This window comes from Pistacia vera, unplaced genomic scaffold, assembly GCF_008641045.1.
Source record: "Pistacia vera cultivar Batoury unplaced genomic scaffold, PisVer_v2 Contig71, whole genome shotgun sequence".
Lineage (NCBI taxonomy): Eukaryota > Viridiplantae > Streptophyta > Magnoliopsida > Sapindales > Anacardiaceae > Pistacia > Pistacia vera.
In genome coordinates, this window is record NW_022196568.1 from 1,007,024 (window position 1) to 1,029,265 (window position 22,242).

General features: G+C 42.1%; 2 protein-coding genes and 1 pseudogene across 2 annotated transcripts; 1 reads left to right on the forward strand and 2 right to left on the reverse strand.

The window, feature by feature from the left end:
* Positions 1-500: 500 nt before the first annotated feature.
* On the reverse strand, positions 501-3,800 carry LOC116114361 (annotated as a pseudogene).
* Positions 3,801-7,830: 4,030 nt separating this feature from the next.
* On the forward strand, positions 7,831-17,265 carry LOC116114362 (elongation factor 1-alpha). Its single transcript, XM_031400500.1, has 3 exons — positions 7,831-7,864; positions 7,946-8,094; positions 16,660-17,265. The coding sequence occupies exons 1-3, from the start codon at positions 7,831-7,833 to the stop codon at positions 16,969-16,971; spliced, it is 495 nt and encodes a 164-aa protein (XP_031256360.1). The 3' UTR covers positions 16,972-17,265.
* Positions 17,266-18,984: 1,719 nt separating this feature from the next.
* On the reverse strand, positions 18,985-20,909 carry LOC116114364 (vicilin-like seed storage protein At2g28490). The gene is made up of 5 exons (XM_031400501.1): positions 20,537-20,909; positions 20,252-20,433; positions 20,064-20,144; positions 19,573-19,968; positions 18,985-19,490 (listed from the first exon to the last, which is right to left on the reverse strand). Exons 1-5 carry the CDS (start codon positions 20,907-20,909, stop codon positions 19,005-19,007), a joined length of 1,518 nt encoding a protein of 505 aa, XP_031256361.1. The 3' UTR covers positions 18,985-19,004.
* Between the last annotated feature and the right edge of the window lie 1,333 nt (positions 20,910-22,242).

Here is a 22,242-nt window from a genome sequence, read left to right on the forward strand (position 1 = left end):
CTACTACTTGATCATCTTCCCTCGCCAAGATCTGCAAGGCTTCCTGCCAATCCCTCGGGAGGTCGGACATATCCAGATCTGGGTTCTTTGGTCGCAGGGCATAGATGGACCCGATCGCCCAGTCGGCGGCCTTATCCTCGACCTCCTCTGACTGGATCCGCATTTCTTCAGTCAGGAAAGCAACTTTTCCCCGACTTTCCTTGAGTTCGGCCTCAAGATCTAGCCTTCCCTTTTCGGAGGCCTCCCTTTCTTGTTATGCTCGCTGAGCCCGCGTTAAGGTCGTTCGAAGCTCCCGGTCCTTCTCTCCGACTTCTTTGAAAAGTCTAGCGGTTGTCCTTTAAAGCTCTTTCACTACCTCCGCACGTTGCTCAAGCTCCGTCTTTTGGAAGTCAACTGTGCGCATAGCGACCGTTTTTTGGTTCAAGTATCTGTTCGCTGCCTCAGAGGACAGCGCTCTTTCCGCTTCAACGTCCTCTAGGCTCTGTTTGAGCTTCGCGATCTCATCTTTCAGATCCTTTTCCCCTTTCGCGGCCCCCAGCTGAGCTTTCTCTAGGGACACTCATGGCGAGCAGAGCCTGCGAGCAAAAAAGAGTTAGAACGAAAAAGGCGAACATTTTTCAAGGACAATTCGTTTACCTTGCTTAAATGCTGAAACAACGTGGTCATCAGGTCAACATCGCCCGTATCGGCGAACTGATCATATGACTCCGATAGCCCACACTCAAGTAGAGAGTAGACTATCGGTTGTAGATATTCGGGCAGGTTCCCAAGCGCGTCCAGCACTGGTGTGTCCTTCGCCTTGTCGGCAGCCACCGTCTCTTCCTCGAGTTCCTTGCCCAACCTCTTTCCGACATCCCGTCGCGACCTCAGGGGTTCGTCCTCACATTCGGTCTCTGACTCGTCGACCTGAATATGTTTCCTCTTCTTCGATCGCTGAGAAATTGTCTTACGCCTCGGATGAGCAGGTGATGGCTGAGCGACATGTTCTGTCCTGGTCGTCTCTTCCTCAGGACGAGGCTGGGGAGGCGGGATAGTTCGCACCGGCTGTGCCTCTGTGGGGGGAGCAGCTTCGACTCCCCTGGCCCTCCTCGATCGAGGGAAGTTGAATGGCGCTCGCTGGGGCTGCTCAGATTCTTTCGAAGGCATGGTCGCTGCATGCAAGTACATTAGTAACTAAACAAAAATTATTCTATGACCAGAAGGGAATTAGTGTAACTTACATTCTAGGGACTCCAAAGACGCGTTGTTACTAAAAAAACCATACTTCCGCAAGTTTGCGATCGTCATGAGCTTCCTCGCGTCCTGACTTTCCTCGAGGAGGACTCCAAAAGACACGAGCCTGTCCGGGTCGGTGAGCAGGTCTTGGCTGGTCGTCTTGTTAACTACAAAAGAATGCAGGTCGTTAGAATAAAGGAAGCGTACAGCCAATAAACCTAGCGAAGAAGAACCTACTTGGTTTTTGAAAGCAGTAGTGGCCGTTGTAGCAGAAAAAGAAGAACTTTGTCTCGTAGGCCCTCGCGTTGCTGGGATAGCTATGTATCCCTTCGGCGATGGTAGGTCACCGGGACAAGTAATAAGAGTCCTTGTCCTTACTCTTTTTTAGAAAATACGCGACATCGAGCTCCACCGCCGTTAGCTCGCCCAAGCCACTCTCGTGGCACGCGATGTACATTGCAACGGTGATGACATACGCGTTTGGCGTCAACTGCATTGGTGCGATCCAAAAGTGATCCAGGACCGACCTAATAAAAGGGTGGAAAGGAATCATCCCTCCACCCTTGAAGATCTCTTCAGAGATCGCAGCTAGGCCATCGGAATGATGCCGCGACGACTGGGTGGCATCGAGGAACACCTCTGCGCGGACGTGGAACTGTCTTTTTATCCTCTCGAACTCTTCTCGGGTGAGAACCGAGAAGACATCAATGGATGCATCCGCGGGAATATCCCGCGAAGACGAACTGGCTCCTTCCTTGGGTCTGGATGCTGAAGGTTCCATTCCACAGTCTGCAACACCGACAGACAGAGGTCATTTTAGCCATCGCACGTTGTCCTGCATGGCGGCATGGAACAAATTCCCTAAACCCTAACAGTAACTCGAGCCGCCATCCACGGCTCGAACCCGACGCCAGCGTCGCATCTCTGATGAAACACCAGGAGACCCAACGCCATTGCACCCCCAAAAAAAATCCCGAAAGAAGCCGCGAGCTCAGGGTTAGGCAAGTCCGAAGAAGTGAGCTCGCACCTACCAGGAACTGTGGCCTGTTCTTCCGTGCTGAGGTTGTGAATCCAAAAAACTCAAACGGCCCTGTTCTTGATGCGATTTGGCAGAATGCAAAGTACCTCGGCACCCAAAACACATCGCCTCTTTTCACTTTGCGTCCAAAGCTGAGCTTCCGTTGGATAGACTATTTGAATTCTTCCTGATCCTCTTAGTACAACCCCATATTCAGTAGCGTTGGATTCACAGTGGTGCCATCATCGATCCCTGCCATAGAAAGAATAATGAAGTGTAACATTCAGGACAATGTGAGTATTCATTTATATACTATCTGAATTTCTCATTACCGCTGTAAGATTAACCAGATAAACACCAATGCCGGAATGTTTAAGAGGTTTATATCAGACCCATCAAGAGCAACACTCCATCATAGTTGTTCTTGAAGTCAGGGGTCTTTGTAGATGTTGATGCGTCTGGGGATCTACGGGTTGTCTGGTATCCTTCCTATCTCGGCTCCGAATACCGAGTTCAAGAGTTTCCTCCACGACCAACTTTTTTGTTCTTGTTCTTGTGGCTCTTGTTGGAACCTCCACCTCATTCTTTAGGTGTTGTAGTCTCTCTTGCTCCTTCAGTTGCAAGAATTTTGACCACATGCTTGGCGCATGAGAATCAGATATGTACACAATTGGACCATCTTGTTGCCTGTTTAAGATATCCTCCACTTCGTCGCTGCTGACCTGTGATGAATTCAGTTTGTTAATTTCTCGTAACAATAGAAGTCGCCATAGATAAGTGAAATAGTTGCAATAAAGCAAGTAAATTAGCTTACATTAAAAGCATTTGAAGTGTTTCGTGGCCGAATCCAGTAGATAGACGTGGGATATGATCCTCCACCGATGAAGAAAGACTGCGGATTACAGAAAAAAGTATCAGAACTTCTGAATGAGCAAATTAATTCGGACAAATTATACTGTTATTGTGATTATTGAACTTATACTAAGTAAATTTCAAGTACTGGAAAGCTCTCAATCCCAAATCTCAGATGGGTCAATGCTGCAAATGATATGAAGCTTCTGTCCCTCCCCGTGTTCACCAAATAGAATGCTGAACGGCCGGAATACGGAACACGTCACCAACCTTCAATGTCTTTTCCACCAGGTCATCTTTGTAGATGCATCCAACTCTGGCTTCCCCTGCAACCAATTCACATGTATATCACACAGCTGCCATCATTAGTACTTTTTAGCCTTTTCTTAGCTGAAAGGAGGTAAAATAGAGAATGTTGCATACCTCTGCGAACGAAGAGGATCAATTTGAGTCAATATACTGAGGAATGAGAGACTCTTGGGCTCCATAGAAACGAACCCAATATGCATCGGCCTGTCCACAATTCTTCCTCCAACACTAGTTATGACACGCACATCACCAGCCTCAGTCTTCACTACACGTTTTGCGTCTTGCAACAAAACCTTTCCTCTCCACGACCTGATCTTTCATCTTTCTTCTTCTCACCACCCTCTCCTCTCTCTCCCATTCTCTTTCCGGCTTCAATCTTCATCCTCATCTTATCTCTATACCCCATTGTCATGGTCAGCGCATGACTGAAAACCAGCAAACAGCAAAAAGTGACCAGATTTCTCATAGCTTCGCAGTTTGATTTGATGATGATGAGATTGTGTTTGTGCTGGAAATGCAAAAGTGGTAGGTGTTTTAAAGAAAGAAGGAGAAGAGTAGACAGAGATACGTGTCTTTCATGCAGAGTTTGTGGGATTGGTGGCAGATTTTGTTTAGACACAGTTGAGTTCTGGTGAGAAAATTCGATCAGTTTGTGACAAAGTCTTGCTGGAAGACCATCGTTTTCTCTTCTTTGGAATTTTGTATCTAGTTTTAGTTATTACGTTCATAATCTGCCTAAGTCCTAAAATCCTTTTAACAGAACGGATAATATTTAATAATATTTGTTTACTTTACTTACATTATCTGAAAATATCGGTAATGTTTTTTTTTTTTTATCAGTGAGGGGTCCAAACTATTTGTACGCATAAAATAAAAAATAAAATAAAATAAAATAATGTAATGTAATACACACTCATGTGATTACTCGGATGATCTTCATACGGACGCCAATCATCACTATAAATTCGTAAATCTTAATTTTCCTTACAACAACACTATGGACACCGTAAAAAATTACACCGAATTGTGTATTGGCCTACGTGTATTAGTCGTTGGAATTTTTTTTCAATTCTTTTCTAGTGAACGGCGTTCACTCACATGGACCCCCGTCCATATTATATGAGGGGGGCATATACTAGGGACGGACGGCCCATTTAAAGGACGCTGTCCCTGAATAAAATAACAATAAATTTTTTATAAATATTAGGGACGGCCGTTCATCCGTTTGGACGGCCGCCTTCATTTTGGACGGGCGTCCGCTTAACCAAAATATGAAAAATAAAAAAAGAAAAACTTTAGGGACGGGTCGTCCAACGTACGTTTTAAAAAAAAAAAATTTCTTAAAATAACTCTTCTTCTTCGTCCCTAGCTTTTGGTTTTTGATTCTGCACTGCATTTTATCGATACCCAGTAAGCTTTTCTGTTTTGTACACTTTTTCTGTGTTACTTTCATCTTTTGAGCTTTATTGTCTGGTTTCTGTGACAGAAGAGGAGAAACTTTAGGACATGGAGGGAAACAATGGAGTGCTAATGAAGGAAAATAAAGAACACCCCACAAATTCTGGAGAGGTTTTCACCTGACAGAGAAAATCAAAGCAAAGCCAACAGTCCAATTCAGAATCTCTTCATGAACCAGACCTCAATCTTAACTCTTTTTGGGAATTAACTTCGAGGGTGAGAACTCGCTAACAAGGTCGTTTCAGTGGCTGGATTCATGACTCGAGAAAGGACTCTGGGGAAGGTGAGAGAAGGTTTTTTCATTGGAGAGTTCTTGTCTCTGCCGGCTGAGAGAGAGCAAAGGAGAGGCTTATAAATATGAGGGAGTTGCAGGCAACGAGGAGAATTCAGGCGAAGAACAGGCTTCTGGAGAGGCAGAGGATAAGCAGGAAAATAAGAAGAAAGAAAAGTCTAAGCTTCCTGCAGGAGCCAAGCTCCTTTGCCCCAGTGAAATGGCTACTTGGGCCGCGACTTCGCCGGCAAAGGGCCCCTCTATATCAAGCTGAAGTTTTGTGAAGCCAAAAACGGAGCCGTTTCACTTGAGTCAAAACGGGGTGTTTTGTTTAAAGCATTACCAAGTTTCAGCCATCAGATCAAGACAGATCCAAGGGCTGAGAACTGCTGAGACTTAGTATATAAAGAAGCCCAACAGTGACACTTAAAGGAAAAGCGTATTTTTGTTAATCAGAGCATTAGGGTTACAAAAGGGGGAATACACTCGTGAGGTTTTCCTTCTGTTGAATCTTTCTGGGTTAGTGTTTGAGTGAGAGAGGGTTGAGTTTCCTTCTAGAGGCTGGTTTGTCCTCTGTTCTTGCAGATTGTAGAGAGGTTCTGGAGTGATTAGGCCGTAGTGGGTGGTAGTTGTTTGAGGCAGACTTGTAACTGTTTTCTTCTTGTTTCTTAACTGTCTCATTAGTGCAGTGGGCTTCCAGAGTTTCGGAGCCAACGGGGATGTAGTCTATCCAAGAGTGATAGACGAACCACGGTAAATTGTGCTTGTGTATTGTGTGTGTTTTCTTGATCTTTAAGTTGGTGTTGTTGTGTGCGGATTGTTTCTAGGCTTAGGTTATAACAGTGGTATCAGAGCTAGAAAGTTCTAAGGGGATTTAGGGTTAGAAATCGTTTGGACTTTCGTACAAATTCTAAAATAGGGTTTGTCAGATTTGGGGGTTTTTCGATTTCAAGATCCTGGATCGTTAGACTTCAGATCTTGCTAAGTCTTGGGGGTTAAATTCGTGAGATTGAGTTACCGGCACAGGAATCGAGAACTTTGTACAAATCCTAAAATTAGGGTTTGTCAGATTTGGGGGTTTTCGGATTAAAGGCTTATAGTGCCTTAGGGTTTTCGAAATTAGTCTTGAATCAGGTCGTATTGTTGGTTGGGTCACAAACACGAGTCAAGGGAAAAAGGTCTAGGTCTTGTCTAAGGGTGTTTAGGCTGGAAACACCAGTAACTGCCTTAAAAACTGCTTGGCAGTAATTGGCGAATTCTGGTATAACAACGCCAAGTACCCTTTGACGGTGTTTAGCCGTGTTAGTCTTGTCACTTTAGTCCTGGTTGTGTTCTGCATTGTGTGATACTGTTTAAGGGTGTTTAGGCTGGAACACCAGTAACTGCCTTAAAAACTGCCTGGCAGTAATGGGAATTCTGGTATAACAACGCCACGTACCCTGACTGTTCTGTTTGCCACTAAAATTTATGAGTACTACTCGTATGGGAATCTCCAATGATGGGAAGATCGACTTTAATACATGGAAAAAAAAAGATGAAGCCTTCTTTCGCATAATAAAGTGGGCTTGCTTTAGAAAGAGATGCCTCTAAGTGGTCTGAAGAGAAACTGAAAAAAAGGCTGAAGTGGATGAGGAGGCTACAATCTTATCATAATGAATCGTCCGATGAGTCCTGCGAAAGGTTGATGGCATGGAAACACCGCTCACACTTTGGGGTAAACTCGAATCCCTTTATTCCTTACAGTCTGCACCTAACTTAGCATTTCTGAAAGGAGCCCTATTTTCGTATGATGGATGTTACAAGTCTGTAGAAGAACACCTTGATGAGTTTCTTTAAGATGACATTAGTATTGAAAAGCACAGATCGGAGTTGGGGAGACTCCAGTCTGGCAATGATATTGTAAATTCACTACCTGATGAGTACTTGGTGGTGAAGAATGTCTACAATACACTGGGACAGTTCCCAGTGTTGACCTGATCATAGCAGGTCTTAAATCTAGGGAGTTGGAGTTGAAGATACAGAAAAGGAAGGAAAAATCTGTTTGTCAAAGGTAGATCAAATCCAGGACAATCAGGAAAGGTAGCAATAAGATCTTTCAACAACACATAAACCCTAGGGCTAAGAAAAGGGGAAGAATAACAAGTCTAAGGAGAAGAAACTAGGAAGTGCTTCCAGTAATAAACCCGGCCACCTTAAGAAGAACTGTATGATTGGATAAAGAAACAAAAATAGCAAAATACAGAAAGTAACCTAGCTAGCACTAGCATGGCATTGAAGTTTCAGAGCCACTATCTCAAACTATGCTAGCAGTAAGGAATGGGTCCTAGATTCAGGGTGCACGTTTCATATGAGTCCTAACATCCAGTGGTTCCAGAACTTTAAGAAGGGAGAGTTAGAAACTGTCTTCATGGGCAATAATCACTCTTGTAAGGTTCAAGGCATAGGAAACATAACCATTAGGTTGAACAATGGCAAAATCATAATGTAACCAAAGTGAGGTATATACCGACCTAAAAGAAACCTGGTCTCCTTGGGAAACTTTGGATGAAGCTGGATGTAGTTATAAGGCAAGAAAAGGATCCATAGTGGTGTACAAGATAATGAAATACTACTTGAAGGGGTCAAACAAAATGGGTCTACATTCTGTGTGGTCAACAGTGTGCACATGTAAAGTCTGCACCACCACCACAATCTGACGCGCAGAGAAATGGCATCTGAGACTTGGCCAATAGGCCAAAAAGGTATGACAGTGCTAAGCCAACATGGGTACTTTGGTAAGGAATCAATATCTGATTTAACTTTCTGTGAGGTGTGTGTGTTAGGAAAACAGCACAGAATGAGTTTCCAAAAGGGGACTCACCTGGCTGAAAAAGGGTTAGACTATATTCATGCAGACCGTGGGGTCCTGAAAGGGTTAGGACACAGGAGGAAATGTTATTTCCTCTCCATTGTGGATGACTATAGCAGAAAGGTATGGGTGTACCTACTTAGGTCCAAAGATGAAGCCTTAACCAAGTTTAAAGGCTGGAAAAACTTGGTTGAAACAAATTAATATTTTTCTATTTATCTGACATGTCGTTTTCTTTCAACGGTTGTTTTTTCATATCAATAAAAGCCCTAATATTTTGAAAATATCAAAAGACATATATTGCCATTTTGTGGACTTAAGTGATATTTATCATACAAAATTTTTATTCGTCTAGCATGTTGTTTTAGGAGTGAGCACGGATAGCGAATAGACTGGAACCGACAGGTAAAACCGGAACCGGAATCTACCCGAACTGACAATTTACGAGTAGGTTTCGGTTCTATATGTGCAGGAACGGAACTGGTGATGGGAATCGAAAACGGGTACCCTGGTGGGTACTTAAAACCGAGTCTGGGTACCCAAATAGGAACTTGTTTGGAACCTAGATTTAAATGAAAATCAGTAAAGAATTGGGAGTCTTTATATTTTACATATAAAAATTTAAAATGGCCAAAAAGGATGAAATGTTATATAAAAATTATAGTGTAACAAAAACAATAACCTAATCAAAATAAACAATAATTATACATATATACTTCTCATATAAAAAACTTAATACATGATAATAACTTAATCAAATTATAATTAAAATATTACATATAAAAAACTAATATATCATATAATAAAGGTTTGATTAATTAAGTAATAAATTATAAGTGGTTAGGATCCAATTAAAAGCGTTTTAATATTATTGAAAGAATTATTTTTGAATAAAATAATATATTTGATTGAATAATATTTAATTATTTACTTAATTATCAAGTTTTAAGATATCTATAGTAAATATAAAAATTGATAAACATTAGTACTTACTAGTTAAATGATTACCTAATTATAATTATTATAACATTAAATTATAAATATGAGTAATTTACTACATTAATACATTACTTAATTGAATGATTAAAATTTAATTAATTATTATATTACATTATTACTTAACTAATATAAAATTACATTATGTTAAATGATTAGCTAATTATTGTAACATTACATTATAAACATTAGTAATTTACTAATTAGTACATACTTAATTAAATGATAAAAATTAATTAATTATAACATTACGTTATAGTACTTAACTAATTATAAAATTATATTATACTTAAATGATTAGCTAATTAATTATAATATTTATATAAACATTAGTAATTTACTATATAATACATTACTTAATTAAATGATTAGAAATTAATAATTATAACATTATATTATAGATTTTTAATTAATATAAAATTACATTCTAAAAATTAGTAATTTACTAAATTATTATATTACTAATTAAATGATTAGATATTATAGTATGGCAACTTCTGTCTCATGAGTCACGATATATTAAAAATCATTAAACAAACTTAAAGTCAGATCATCTAATTATTATTTAAAGATCATAAATCATATAATATTAATATTAATTTTATTCTTTTGTTACAAATTCACAATTAATGTTAATTAACTTTATTTTCACTCTAGAATTATAATATTATATATATTTATATTTTGGATAATAAAGTTTACTAAAATTAATTCCCAAAATTAATTCCATAACTATACTTTGTAAAATATATATATTTATAATTTTAAGGTTTTCTTAATTTGCCAGGGGTGTATTTGTCAAATTTTAAGGTGTGTTGTCATTTTTTAACTAATAGGGGGTAACTATTTTTTAGAAGGTAGAGTAAGGAACCGGAACCTGCATTTCAAGTTCAGTTCCAAGAACAAAGAACCGGAATTGACAGTTTCTAGTTCGGTTCCTTTTCCTAGGAACCTACAGGTTCCGATTTCGGTTCCATTCTCCCAAAAAAGCGGGGTACCCAAAACCGCTCACTCTAGTTGTTTGTCATAAAAGTGACATGTCATCCATAGACATGTCATTCTTCGGATGATGAATCTCACTTGAACCCATTGTAGATGTGTGAATATCTAATAAACCCCTAATAGGCTAACCTCACCTTCTGGAATAGATTGATATTTACCATTAACTTTTTAAATGCATTGATATTCCATGGGTTCGCAGAAAGCGTAATTATGTTTTCTCAAACCAAACATGGAAGGATTATTTTTATTTTGATGAAACAAAAGAAAACGCACCACTCTTTCTTTGGTTATCTTTACATTTTCAGCAAACAAACGGACTGGAAAAAATTCCAAATCAAACACAACCAAGATATAAATAGACAGAGAAAAAAATTAAATATGTTACGCCTGGGAAATCAAGGGCTGACGTGGGAAATCACGTGATGGGGTATGACCGCTCCCGTTAGAACGGTAAGCACACGTCAGGCCTGCCAGACGCTATGGAGCTCCCCACATGTCCTTTCCCTGCTCCAAATCGCGTGAAATCAGCTTGGAAGGTGGGCAATGTGACGTGAAGCCGGATTTTGTCATGCATTCACACCAACCCATGGATTTAATGATGATTACTTGCACTCATCTCACTATAAAAGAGGAAGACCCCTTCATTAAGGGGATTCAACCATTTTACCTTCTAACTAGCTTTCTCTCTCTGTACCTTTGTATTTATATTTCCCTAATCATTTGTAAGTCAGTCCGCTGTGCGACCTGACCCACAATACTAATACAAATATCAGTGGACGTAGGACTTGCTACCTTAGCATCCGAACCACTTTAAAAAGCTCTAATTGCATTTACTCTACATTTTATCATAATCACGTGGTCTCTTGACCAATCAACGTTACGCATGTGTCGATTAGTTGGTGTCAAAAATCACGCATCAACAATTTGGCGCTAGAAGGAAGGCCCAGATTTAGTGTATCCTTCATCAGGAGAATCTCTAACCTATTGGTCCTACAACAAAATGGCCGCCAATCTGTACCTGAGCAAGCCAACCAGCGCGCTAAGGGAGTTCCCCTGACCCAAGGGGTAATTCTTCCAGAATACTTCCAGCCTACAAAAGCTGCAGTGGATATCCCAGCAGCTTCGCAGCTTGACCCCACCATCAGAAGCTACTAGAGAGGTCGACAATAATCTCCAGACGGTCAACCAAAGGCTGGACCGTCGGACCAAGGCGTGCCATCTAGAACAGTTAGGGCAGTGCAACCGTAAAACACGCCTGCAGGTCGCGCGAAAGGCGGCAAAGGGAAATAGCCTGTGCCGCGAGCACTGCAGCGCGTAGACGTAAGGGTAAGCAAGTGGCAAAAAGCAAGCCTACGGGCTCTAAAGGGCCAGCGAACACAAACCGTGCCCTAAGCGGGGTCGGCAAAGGTGAGACTGGCGGAAAGGTAATCCCGAGCTGTCCCATGCAACATCGCAGGTGACCCAAGCAAAAGTGCTGGGCGGGGCGATTCTTATCATCGCAGCAGAAAGATCCTGATGCTATCATGCGGGTGGTCCCCACACTCGCGGGCGGTTTGTACCACCGCGAGGGGTCGTGAAAATACCCCGCACATCCATCGCCGTCACACGCCTCCAGCCAACGTGTCGAGAGCGACCGGAAATGCCGACCGAGGTGAAGAGGAGTTCGACCTCGGACTCTCCAGAAACGTAATCGCAAGGGTCGGACTCGCATGGGTGAAAGCCATCCCCAACTGGCTCCGTTACCACAAATTGAGGAGCTGCAGCGAGCTCTAGATAGGCTGAGAGAGCAGCAAAACGAGCAGGCCTAGGTCACCACTGCATCCCCTTCTCTCCCGAAGGTTAGCTGCTCCACTCCCGCCAGGGTTCAGAATGTCTGACATGCGGCCGTGTGGGAACCATGACCCGTAGGATCATTGTATGAGTTCAACGCCTGTGGAGCTCCACCAGGTTTCGGATCTTGCAAAATGCCGTGTTTGGCCGTGACTCTAACTTCTCATGCAAACGATGGTAAGGTCGCTCTCGTCGGGATCGATCAGTCCATGGCTCAGATGAGCACGACGTTCCTATGGTATTTCCAAGCATCAAAAGTTTTCGATGCCTCTGAGCTATCTCAAACATAAGGCAAGAAATGGACGAATCCCTCAATCTTATATCGACCGTTTCCACAGGGAACTCAACAAGGTGGTCACGCCCCCGAAGAGTCCATCCGAACACTCATAATAGCTGGAGTTCGCCCGCAAACTGACCTGTGGAAAGAATTACAGGCTGAGGACGATGTTTCCCTCACCAGATTCTATAACCTCGTGGAAAAGTATCTCGTATAGAAAATTCATTGGCGCACTATGTCGTTGCGATGACGGCGCTTCGGGCAGTAGTCTGGTCGGGGAGAGTAGGAGAGCTGATCACAAAGGAGATATTGATGATCAGCGAAAAGGGAAGAAACCCCGTTACGAGCACAAAAAGTCCTATGCTCCCGTTCCCGTCGCGACCGCGACATGCCCCAATATACTACGAATGCCTCTGTATTTGCCCTTCTTGATAAATCCGAAGAAGCTAGTCTGCTCGGAGAACCCGAACTCATGAAAACCCCTGGACAGCCAGAAATAATAAAAAGTACTGTCGCTATCATCGGGACAATGCACCATACTGACGAGTGTTGAGCCTGAAGCAAGCAATCAAAGAACTTATCAAGAAGGTGCACTTCAAGGAATACATCGATGACTCTTCTCCTCGAAAGGAAAGATCGGGGGGAGCCAAGTAAGAAGCGTCGCGATCAAAGGGGTGCTCAGTCTCAACTTGATTTTCGGAGGACCGCACTTGCTGGAAATTCGCGAGGTGCCCAAGAAAGGTATGCTCATGAAGCATATCACGACCATTAGAGTGATAAGTGCGGATAGACGACCACAAAAGGTTCGCAGGGAGGTGGAAATCTCCTTCTCCGAGCAGGATGCGGCCAGGTTGCACCATCCCACGACGACGCCCTGTAATCATCCCCTGATAGGGCACTATAACACCCAGAGAATGTTAGTGGAAACGGAGTGCTGTGAACATCCTGTTCGCATCCACTTTCGAAGGAGAACCTGGAGAGGGCCGACTAAAGTCTGCCTCGTTCCCACTTTACAGATTCACAGGAGAACCATCTACTCCCCAGGGAACAATCTACTCCCAGTCACGCTGGGCAACTTGACGAAGTGACCAAGGTAACTGAATTCTTAGTGGGGACTGCCTGTCAGCCTTCAATGGGATCCTTGGGCGACCTCTACTAAGACAGTTCAAGGCGGGTCACTTCAATTTACCATCTGAAGATGAAGTTCCCACCCCGATGGGGATCGGGGAAGTCAGCGGGTTCAGCGTGCATTGGTGATGCTATGTAAAAGTAATCCAGTGGCGCACAAAGGAAAGGGCGTTCCGCAAAGTGTACCCCGCCAGGCCATGGCGATCAGCAAGACGATCCACGACCTGGACCGGCCGAGGAACCTAGACCCTCGCATTCAAGACTGCCCCTCCAGTGGGCCAGTTGAGGACCTGACTGAAGTGCTGGTCGACCGAAAGAGCCGAGCAGGGTGTTAAGAGTCGGTAAAAATCTCAATCCCCAACTCGCTAGCGAACTGACAGGTTTCCTCAGGGAAAACGTCGATGTGTTTGCTTGATCGCATGCAGATATGGTCGGGATCAGCTCGGACGTTATTTGCCACGCGTTAAACATCGACAGCGAGGCCAAGCCAGTTCGCCAAAAGAAGAGCAATGGATTCGGGCGATATGCTGCATTAAAATCAGAAGTGGAAAACCTCATCCGAAACGGGTCCATCCGAGAGTCACTCTACCCGACGTGGGTTGCCAACCCGGTCCTGGTAATAAGCCAAACGGAAAGTGGCGGACCTGTATTGATTTAGCAACCTCAACAAGGCCTGCCCGAAAGAGAGCTTCCCTCTGCCAAGAATCGACCAGCTGTGGATGCCACCTCGAGGCACGAACTGTTAAGTTTCATGGATGCATATCAAGAACAATCAGATCCTTATGTATGGCCCAGACGAGGAGCATACTCCTTCATTACAGACCGGGGCTGTATTATTACAAAGTTATGCCTTCAGCCTCAAGAATGCTAGCACAACTTACCAGCGATGGTTAACTGAATGTTCGTTCTCCGACCAGATCGGAAAAACAATGGAGGTCTATGTGGACGACATGCTGGTCACAATCCTAGGTCGCCTCAAAACACATTGCACATCTCGCTGAGATATTTGACATCTCCGGCTGTACAAAATGAAGCTGAATCCTCTCAAGTGTTCATTCGGAGTATCGTCAGGAAAGTTCCTAGGGTACATGGTTAATCAGCGAGGGATAGAAGAAACCCGAAAAGATTCAAGCTCTGCTCGATTTAGAGAGCCCGACCAGCAAAAACAGGTCATGAGCCTAAATGGGCGAATAGCAGCACTTAGTCGCTTCATATCGAGGCTAACAGATCGCTGCTTGCCGTTTTTCAATGTTTTGAAGGCCAATAAGAAATTTGAATGGACTCCCGAATGCGAACAAAGCGTTCTAGAGTAAAAAGAACACCTTGGGAAGCCACTCTCTCTCAAAGCCTCTTCCGCAAGAGATTTTACCCCTGTACCGTCCGTCTCGCAGCCGCGGTCAGTGCGCCCTAGTTCGAGAAGAGGAAAAAGTTCAATAGCCTGTCTACGGAGCAAGCGCCTGTCGGATGCCGAGATGCTGTATCCTAAAATGGAACGATAGCCTATACCTGCTGATCGCTTCCAGAAAGCTGCGACCTTACTTCCACGCCCATACGATCTATGTAATGACTAATTACCCCCTCAGGCAGGTCCTCCAGAAGCCGGAAGTCTCGGGAAACTGCTCAAATGGGCCAGGAATTAAGCCAGTTCGACCTGAAGTACAAGCCCATATCGACCATCAATGGGCAAGCTGTCGCTGAATTCATTTCAGAATTCTCCTATCTCCCGAATGAGTAGAGCAACAGCCCAGTGAAGCATCCAAGAGACCATTCAGAACCTATCGACCTGGAACCTCTATGTCGACGGATCATGACCAAAAAAAGGGCAGGAGCAGGTCTCCTCCTTTTGAGTCCTGAAGAGGCTCGCATTCATGGCTCTTATGGTTCGGATTCAAGGCGACCAACACAAAGCTGAGTACGAAGCTCTGCTTGTCGGATTACGGTTGGCCAGAGAAATGGGCACAACCGCGATCAGCGTCCATAGCGACTCTATGCTGGTCGTAACCAAATCCTAGGAGATACCAAGCCAAGGAAGAAAACATGATCTGTTATTAAAAGAAGCTAAGGCCGCGCTCGAGCCGTTCAAGCATTTCACGATCACCCAGATCCCCAGAGATGCAACTCTGTGGCGGACGCCTTGGCAAAGATAGCTCTCGTTGGACTCAGAAGCACCTGAGCATTCCTGTTCGGTTTCACGAGACCCCGAGCATCAGTTAATAAATAGGCCATGAGTGTAACGCAATCAAACTCCTGGATGACGCCCATTTACAGGTATCTCAGGGAGAGATCTTGCCGACGACAAGGTCGAGGACGGGTCCTGCGAACAAGATCTGTCGCTACACCACTCATCGGGGACCAACTGTACAGGAGGGATTCAGTGCCTTCTCCTCCGATGTGTAACCAGTGAAGAGGCAGATTATATCATGAGAGAAATCCATGAAGGGATATGTGGTAATCACACCGCGCATGATCTCTCGCGAACAAGATTGTTCGCCAAGGGTATTATTGGCACCGAATCCAAGAAGATACCCACAATTTTGCAAGAGGTGTGAAATAAGTCAGCGGTTCGCGAATATTCTGCGAGCCCCCTCTCACGAGCTGGTAACGATGTTAGCCCATGGCCATTTTCCATGTGGGGGATCGACCTTATCGGTCCCATGCCAGTCGAAAAAGGGGGAGTTAAGTATGCCATGGTCGCGGGGACTATTTACAAAGGGTGGAAGTTGAACCCTGGCCGCGTCACGACCAGAAAGCTGAAAGACTTCCTTTCAAGAACATAGTTGTCCGCTACGGAATTGCTCACACCTTTATTTCGGATAATGGAAAGCATTCGACAACGAGGAGTTCAGCACTTCTGCGATGAGCTGGGCATTCATAAAAATTTGCCTCAGTCGCAGACCGCAAGCAAATGGCCAAGTTGAAGCTGTCACAAGACCATCAAGTACACTCTAAAGGCCAAACTTGGGGCAGCTAAGGGAAAAATGGGCTGACGATCTCCCCGAAGTTTTGGGCATACAAGACAACTCCAAGAACCTCCACCTCAAAAACGCCCTTTCGCTAGCTTATGCTGTGAAGCAATGATTCCTATGGAGGTAGGAACTGATTCTCTTCGGAGAGACTTGTACGATGAGGTTGAAAAAACGAAGCACTTATGAGGGCAAGTCTGGATCTTGTTGAAGAGCACCGTAGCAAGGCTTCGCTAAGAATAGCAGCCTACCAGCAACGTGCGAAGAGGTTCTTCGATTCAAAGGTCAAGCGAAGAGACTTCCAGGTCGGAGACCTTGTGCTAAAAGAAGTTCCTCCGCAACTAGGGAACCAAGTGCGGGGGTACTAAGACCTAACTGGGAAGGTCCGTACGGGTCGACAGGTGATCAGATCGGGGACTTACCATATCAAAGGCTGAACGGTTCCAAGTGCCCCGAGCTTGGAATGCCGAGCACCTTCGGCCATACTATCAGTATCCCGAACTCAGCTCATATACCTTAGCCCACATTGCTGTTAAGTTCTCTGAGATCTTGACCAAGATTGACAGACGATCTGGCAAGGAGCTTGAGAAGGAGCCCAAGTTCTTGAAGAATGGTGATGCTGGGTTCGTTAAGATGGTTCCAACCAAGCCCATGGTTGTCGAGACATTCTCTGAGTACCCTCCCCTTGGTCGTTTTGCTGTTAGGGACATGCGTCAGACAGTGGCTGTTGGTGTCATCAAGAGTGTCGACAAGAAGGACCCATCAGGTGCCAAGGTCACCAAATCTGCAGCTAAGAAGAAGTGAGGTGTTTTGGAGGTCTATGGTAGCTAGGCGTATTTTCTGTTCTGTTTAATGTTGTTTTTGTGGACAGTTTTTATATGCATATCCATTACAGTACCGCTAAAGTTGAGCAGTTGGATATCATCTGGTGCTCAACTGGTTGTGATGGAAGTCGGGATTTGCTTTTCTTGATTTGGTTTTATAGGCTCTAAAATGAGTTCTTGTGTTACTGAACCAAATCCCAAAATGTTAAAACATCATGGTTTCAATTTTATGGCTAATGCTGCATTGCTAAATTGAGTTATTTAGTTTTGTTAAGAGGTAAGAGCCCGAGTCCTGAAATTTTGTATTAATTCAATGTCCCCGGTACGGTCTCTTTTGGTAAGGTACTTGTTCTACTCGGAAATTGATCTCTTCAAAATTGATCTTAGTAAAAGTTGCAGTAGCTTTCGCAATGCGCACAATGGTTCTCTTAAAGCAATATTATATTTACAAAAAAATTTTACAAAGATTTTTATAAAAGTGATATGGAAAAAAATGAATGGAAGAGTGAATTTAATGAGTTGGATTTTTTGTTTGATTTTTTTATTTATTTTTTATTACTTTATTTTGTATGAAAATTTTTGTAAGATTTATTTATAAATATAGGATTATTGGGTTTTCTTATTTTGGCTGCAATGACCGCGTGAATGGGCATAGTCATGAAACCTTGGTCCTACTGTAGTACTGTATAATGTATGTCCACTGGGAGCTCCCAAACATTACCGTCTGTCAGCATTTCTTGATGATTGGTTGCGACACTTGGGCATCATCGGTCACTGATTGTACACAATTTCTTCCTGAATAGAATAGTGCTAAAACCTCGGCTACTTTGCAAGTAAGACTGCAATCTCGGCTACAATGACAAATACGGCTAAGACGTGAAATAGATGCAGAAGGAAAAACCACCGTTAATTGGTTTGATAGTAAACAAACGAAAAGAAATTATATAAACTCTTGATTTTGAGTTTTCACGGGTCTTAATAGGTGGTCATTTAGGAGCTTATTTGGCCATTAATTTCAGACTTTAAAAGATTAGTAGAAATATGTGTAAACTATAACCATTTTAGTCATTAACATCCAAACATTCGTGGTTTCGCAAAAAGTAGCACAACTGTCAACACAATACAAAAAAAATCTAATTATTAAACAAAATATAATAAAATAATTTTCGGGTCATGAAAATCATTTTCCTAGGGCAAGGTCAATAATAATGGGGAGAATATGGCAAAAAGAGTTTGCAAAACAAAAGGGTTCAGATTGCTTCACAGTGATTTTCGCATGCACTTCCATTATGCTACAAGTGGAAATGCACATTAAGAGATGCTGCTTATACGTGACAAATCATCATTACTGTACTCGTTATCACTATCAAGTATCAACCTCTGGCTTTCATTGCAGCCTTTCTGCTTCTTCCAAAGCAATTATTTTTACTGATTCAATATCCCTTTGACCTAACCATCTGTAGATTATGAAGATAATTGAGCGATCGACATTCCACAATATGCTTTCCGACGCAGCTGTTCAATTAATGTACAATTTTTTTTTTTATGTCAACTTAAAAGTAATTTACCTAATCTTTTATGACCTTAAAACTATTTCTGTGATTTTAGAACTAGTGATCATATAAGAATTTTAATGGTTACTCTTATTAGGAACAACAAAATGACTTCAATTTAGAACCTCTTAAGTAATATATTCAAGATTCAAGAGTCTCGATCCCACCACTTTGGATGTCACCCAGAGGTGGTTAATGTACGACTAGTGTTAGCAATAGAATTTAATTTGACCATTCATTCATACACACTGAAAACTGAAAATGCTAACTGCGAACAGTAAGTACTGCAGTTTATTCACAATTCAAAACTAATGATTTATAAACAAACCATGAAACCGAAATTAAACAACAAATAAAAAAAAAAAAAAAGAAAAAAAAGACAAGAACTAGACACTACAAAAGATCTTCTACAAAACAAACTTTCTAGCTGATCATCATCTTATTCACCTCCAGAGCTTCCTTAATCAAACCCCATGATCATGTCATTACCGAAGTTCCTGACCATATTCGGCAACTTCCCAAACTTGGCCGCTATCTTCTTTTCATACTTGTCCGTCTTATCTGGTGGTGCCGCTGCTGCAGTAGGCAATATAACAGCTTCACTTTGTGCATCGGTGAAGTTTCTAATCCGGTCCTCGCTCACTCCGAAAGAAGCCGCGAGCTCAGGGTTAGGCAGAGTCCGAAGAAGTGAGCTCGCACCTACCAGGAACTGTGGCCTGTTCTTCCGTGCTGAGGTTGTGAATCCAAAAAACTCAAACGGCCCTGTTCTTGATGCGATTTGGCAGAATGCAAAGTACCTCGGCACCCAAAACACATCGCCTTCTTTCACTTTTGCGTCCAAAGCTGAGCTTCCGTTTGGATACACTATTTGAATTCTTCCTGATCCTCTTAGTACAACCCCATATTCAGTAGCAGTTGGATTCACATGTGGTGCCATCATCGATCCCTGCAATAGAAAGAATCAATTGAAGTGTAACATTCAGGACAATGTGAGTATTCATTTATATACTATCTGAATTTCTCATTACCGCTGTAAGATTAACCAGATAAACACCAATGCCGGAATGTTTAAGAGGTTTATAATCAGACCCATCAAGAGCAACACTCCATCCATAGTTGTTCTTGAAGTCAGGGCGTCTTTTGTAGATGTTGTATGCGTCTGGGGATCTACGGGTTGCTCTGGTATCCTTCCTATCTTCGGCTCCGAATACCGAGTTCAAGAGTTTCCTCCACGACCAAGTTTTTTGTTCTTGTTCTTGTGGCTCTTGTTGGAACTCCACCATTCTCTTTAGGTGTTGTAGTCTCTCTTGCTCTTTCAGTTGCAAGAATTTTGACCACATGCTTGGCGCATGAGAATCAGATATGTACACAATTGGACCATCTTGTTGCCTGTTTAAGATATCCTCCACTTCGTCGCTGCTGACCTGTGATGAAATTCAGTATGTTTAATTTCTCGTAACAATAGAAGTCGCCATAGATAAGTGAAATAGTTGCTAATAAAGCAAGTAAATTAGCTTACATTAAAAGCATTTGAAAGTGTTTCGTGGCCGAATCCAGCTAGAATAGACGTGGGATATGATCCTCCACCGATGAAGAAAGACTGCGGATTACAGAAAAAAGTATCAGAACTTCTGAATGAGCAAATTAATTCGGACAAATTATACTGTTATGTGATTATTGAACTTATACTAAGTAAATTTCAAGTACCTGGAAAGCTCTCAATCCCAAACTCTCAGATGGGTCAATGCTGCAAATGATATGAAGCTTCTGTCCTTCCCCCGTGTTCACCAAATAGAATGCTGAACCGGCCGGAATACGGAACACGTCACCAACCTTCAATGTCTTTTCCACCAGGTCATCTTTGTAGATGCATCCAACTCTGGCTTCCCCTGCAACCAATTTCACATGTATATCACATCAGCTGCCATCATTTAGTACTTTTTTAGCCTTTTCTTAGCTGAAAAGGAAGGTAAAATAGAGAATGTTGCATACCTCTGCGAACGAAGAGGATCAAATTTGAGTCAATATACTGAGGAATGAAGAGACTCTTGGGCTCCATAGAAACGAACCCAATATGCATCGGCCTGTCCACAATTCTTCCTCCAACACTAGTTATGACACGCACATCACCAGCCTCAGTCTTCACTACACGCTTTGCGTCTTGCAACAAGAACCTTTCCTCTCCACGACCTGATCTTTCATCTTCTTCTTCTTCACCACCCCTCTCCTCTCTCTCCCTCTCTCTCTCCCATTCTCTTTCCGGCTTCCAATCTTCATCCTCATCTTCATCTCTATACCCCATTGTCATGGTCAGCGCATGACTGAAAACCAGCACTAACAGCAAAAAAGTGGCCAGATTTCTCATAGCTTAGCAGTTTGATTTTGATGATGATGAGATTGTGTTTAGTGTACTGGAAATCCAAAAGTGGTTGGTGTTTATAAAGAAAGAAGGAGAAGAGTAGAAAGAGATACGTGTCTTTCATGCAGAGTTTGTGCGATTGGTGGCAGATTTTTGTTTAGACACAGTTGAGTTCTGGTGAGAAATATATCCCTGTATGACAAAGTCTTGTTGGAAGACCATCGTTTTCTCTTCTTTGGAATTTTGTATCTTAGTTTTAGTTATTACATTCATAATCTGCCTAAGTCCTAAAATCCTTTTAACAAAAATTATGTAGGAATGGATAATATTTAATAATATTTGTTTTAACTTTACTCACATTATCTGAAAATATCGTTAATGGTTTTTTTTAATCACCAAGAGGGTCCAAATTAATTTGTACGCATAAAAAATAAAATAATGTTAGTGTTAATACACACCTATGTGATTACTCCGATGATCTTCGTATGGACGCCAATCATCACATTATAAATTCTCGCAAATCGTAATATGCCTTAATATTTGAGCAGTGTTAGTCTTACAAAGGCAAATACAAAAAAGGCATATAAAGACAATTGCTATCCTTGATCTTCATGATTTTTTTCTCTCTCTTTTTTTTTTCTGTTTTTTCTTTGTTTTTTCTTTCTTGCTGACATCACTTTTTAGCCCTCTTTGTATTGTCTTTGCAAGGATAATATTTTTCTTAATATTTATAGGCTTCTACTTGATTATATTGCTTGCTATACACACACCAAAATTGAGAATTTTAGATATATGAAGATGAAGATCATATTTTTATTTCAGCACTTATGAATATAGAATTAAAGTTTTTTTAGCATTTTGATGAATATATCTTTATCAATTATCATATATTTGTATATTTTTTTTCATTTTTAAAATAAATTTCAAGCGGTAAAAAATAAATTAAAATTTATTTAAAATATATACATTATTATTTTATTTCAGTAAAATATTATAAATTTAGTATAATAAAAATGTTGTTACGATGTCTCGTACCAACGAGAAATATGCAAGCCTTAGGGGAGGTTCGCACAAGGGTCGATGAGAGACCTGGAATATGATGCTGAACCAATGAGAAAAATAATAACAATATGAGCAAATAAATAAAGAGAAACAAAATCAGTTTTTAAAGTGGTTCGGATGTAATATGCAAATTCTACGTCCATTATTATTTTATCAAATGAGACAATTGCTTTTCTAGTGTGTTTACAAAAGGCTATTTGCTATCATATGAGACAATTGCTCTTAGCTATTGAGAAAAATGAAATTTCGGATCCCTTCTTTGGGGTGAGACACCCCT

Bases quoted from the DNA above. Each gene is read 5' to 3' on its own strand.
- LOC116114362 (XM_031400500.1), top strand. From the start codon at position 7,831: ATGGCATCTGAGACTTGGCCAATAGGCCAAAAAG. The intron at 7,865-7,945 runs GTATGACAGTGC...TGTGTGTGTTAG, and splicing joins TTGGCCAATAGGCCAAAAAG to GAAAACAGCACAGAATGAGT. The intron at 8,095-16,659 runs GTATGGGTGTAC...CCATACTATCAG, and splicing joins TGGATGACTATAGCAGAAAG to TATCCCGAACTCAGCTCATA.
- LOC116114364 (XM_031400501.1), bottom strand. From the start codon at position 20,909: ATGAGAAATCTGGCCACTTTTTTGCTGTTAGTGCTGGTTTTCAGTCAT. The intron at 20,145-20,251 runs GTACTTGAAATT...TGTAATCCGCAG, and splicing joins TGGGATTGAGAGCTTTCCAG to TCTTTCTTCATCGGTGGAGG. The intron at 19,491-19,572 runs GTAATGAGAAAT...TTTCTATTGCAG, and splicing joins ATCTGGTTAATCTTACAGCG to GGATCGATGATGGCACCACA.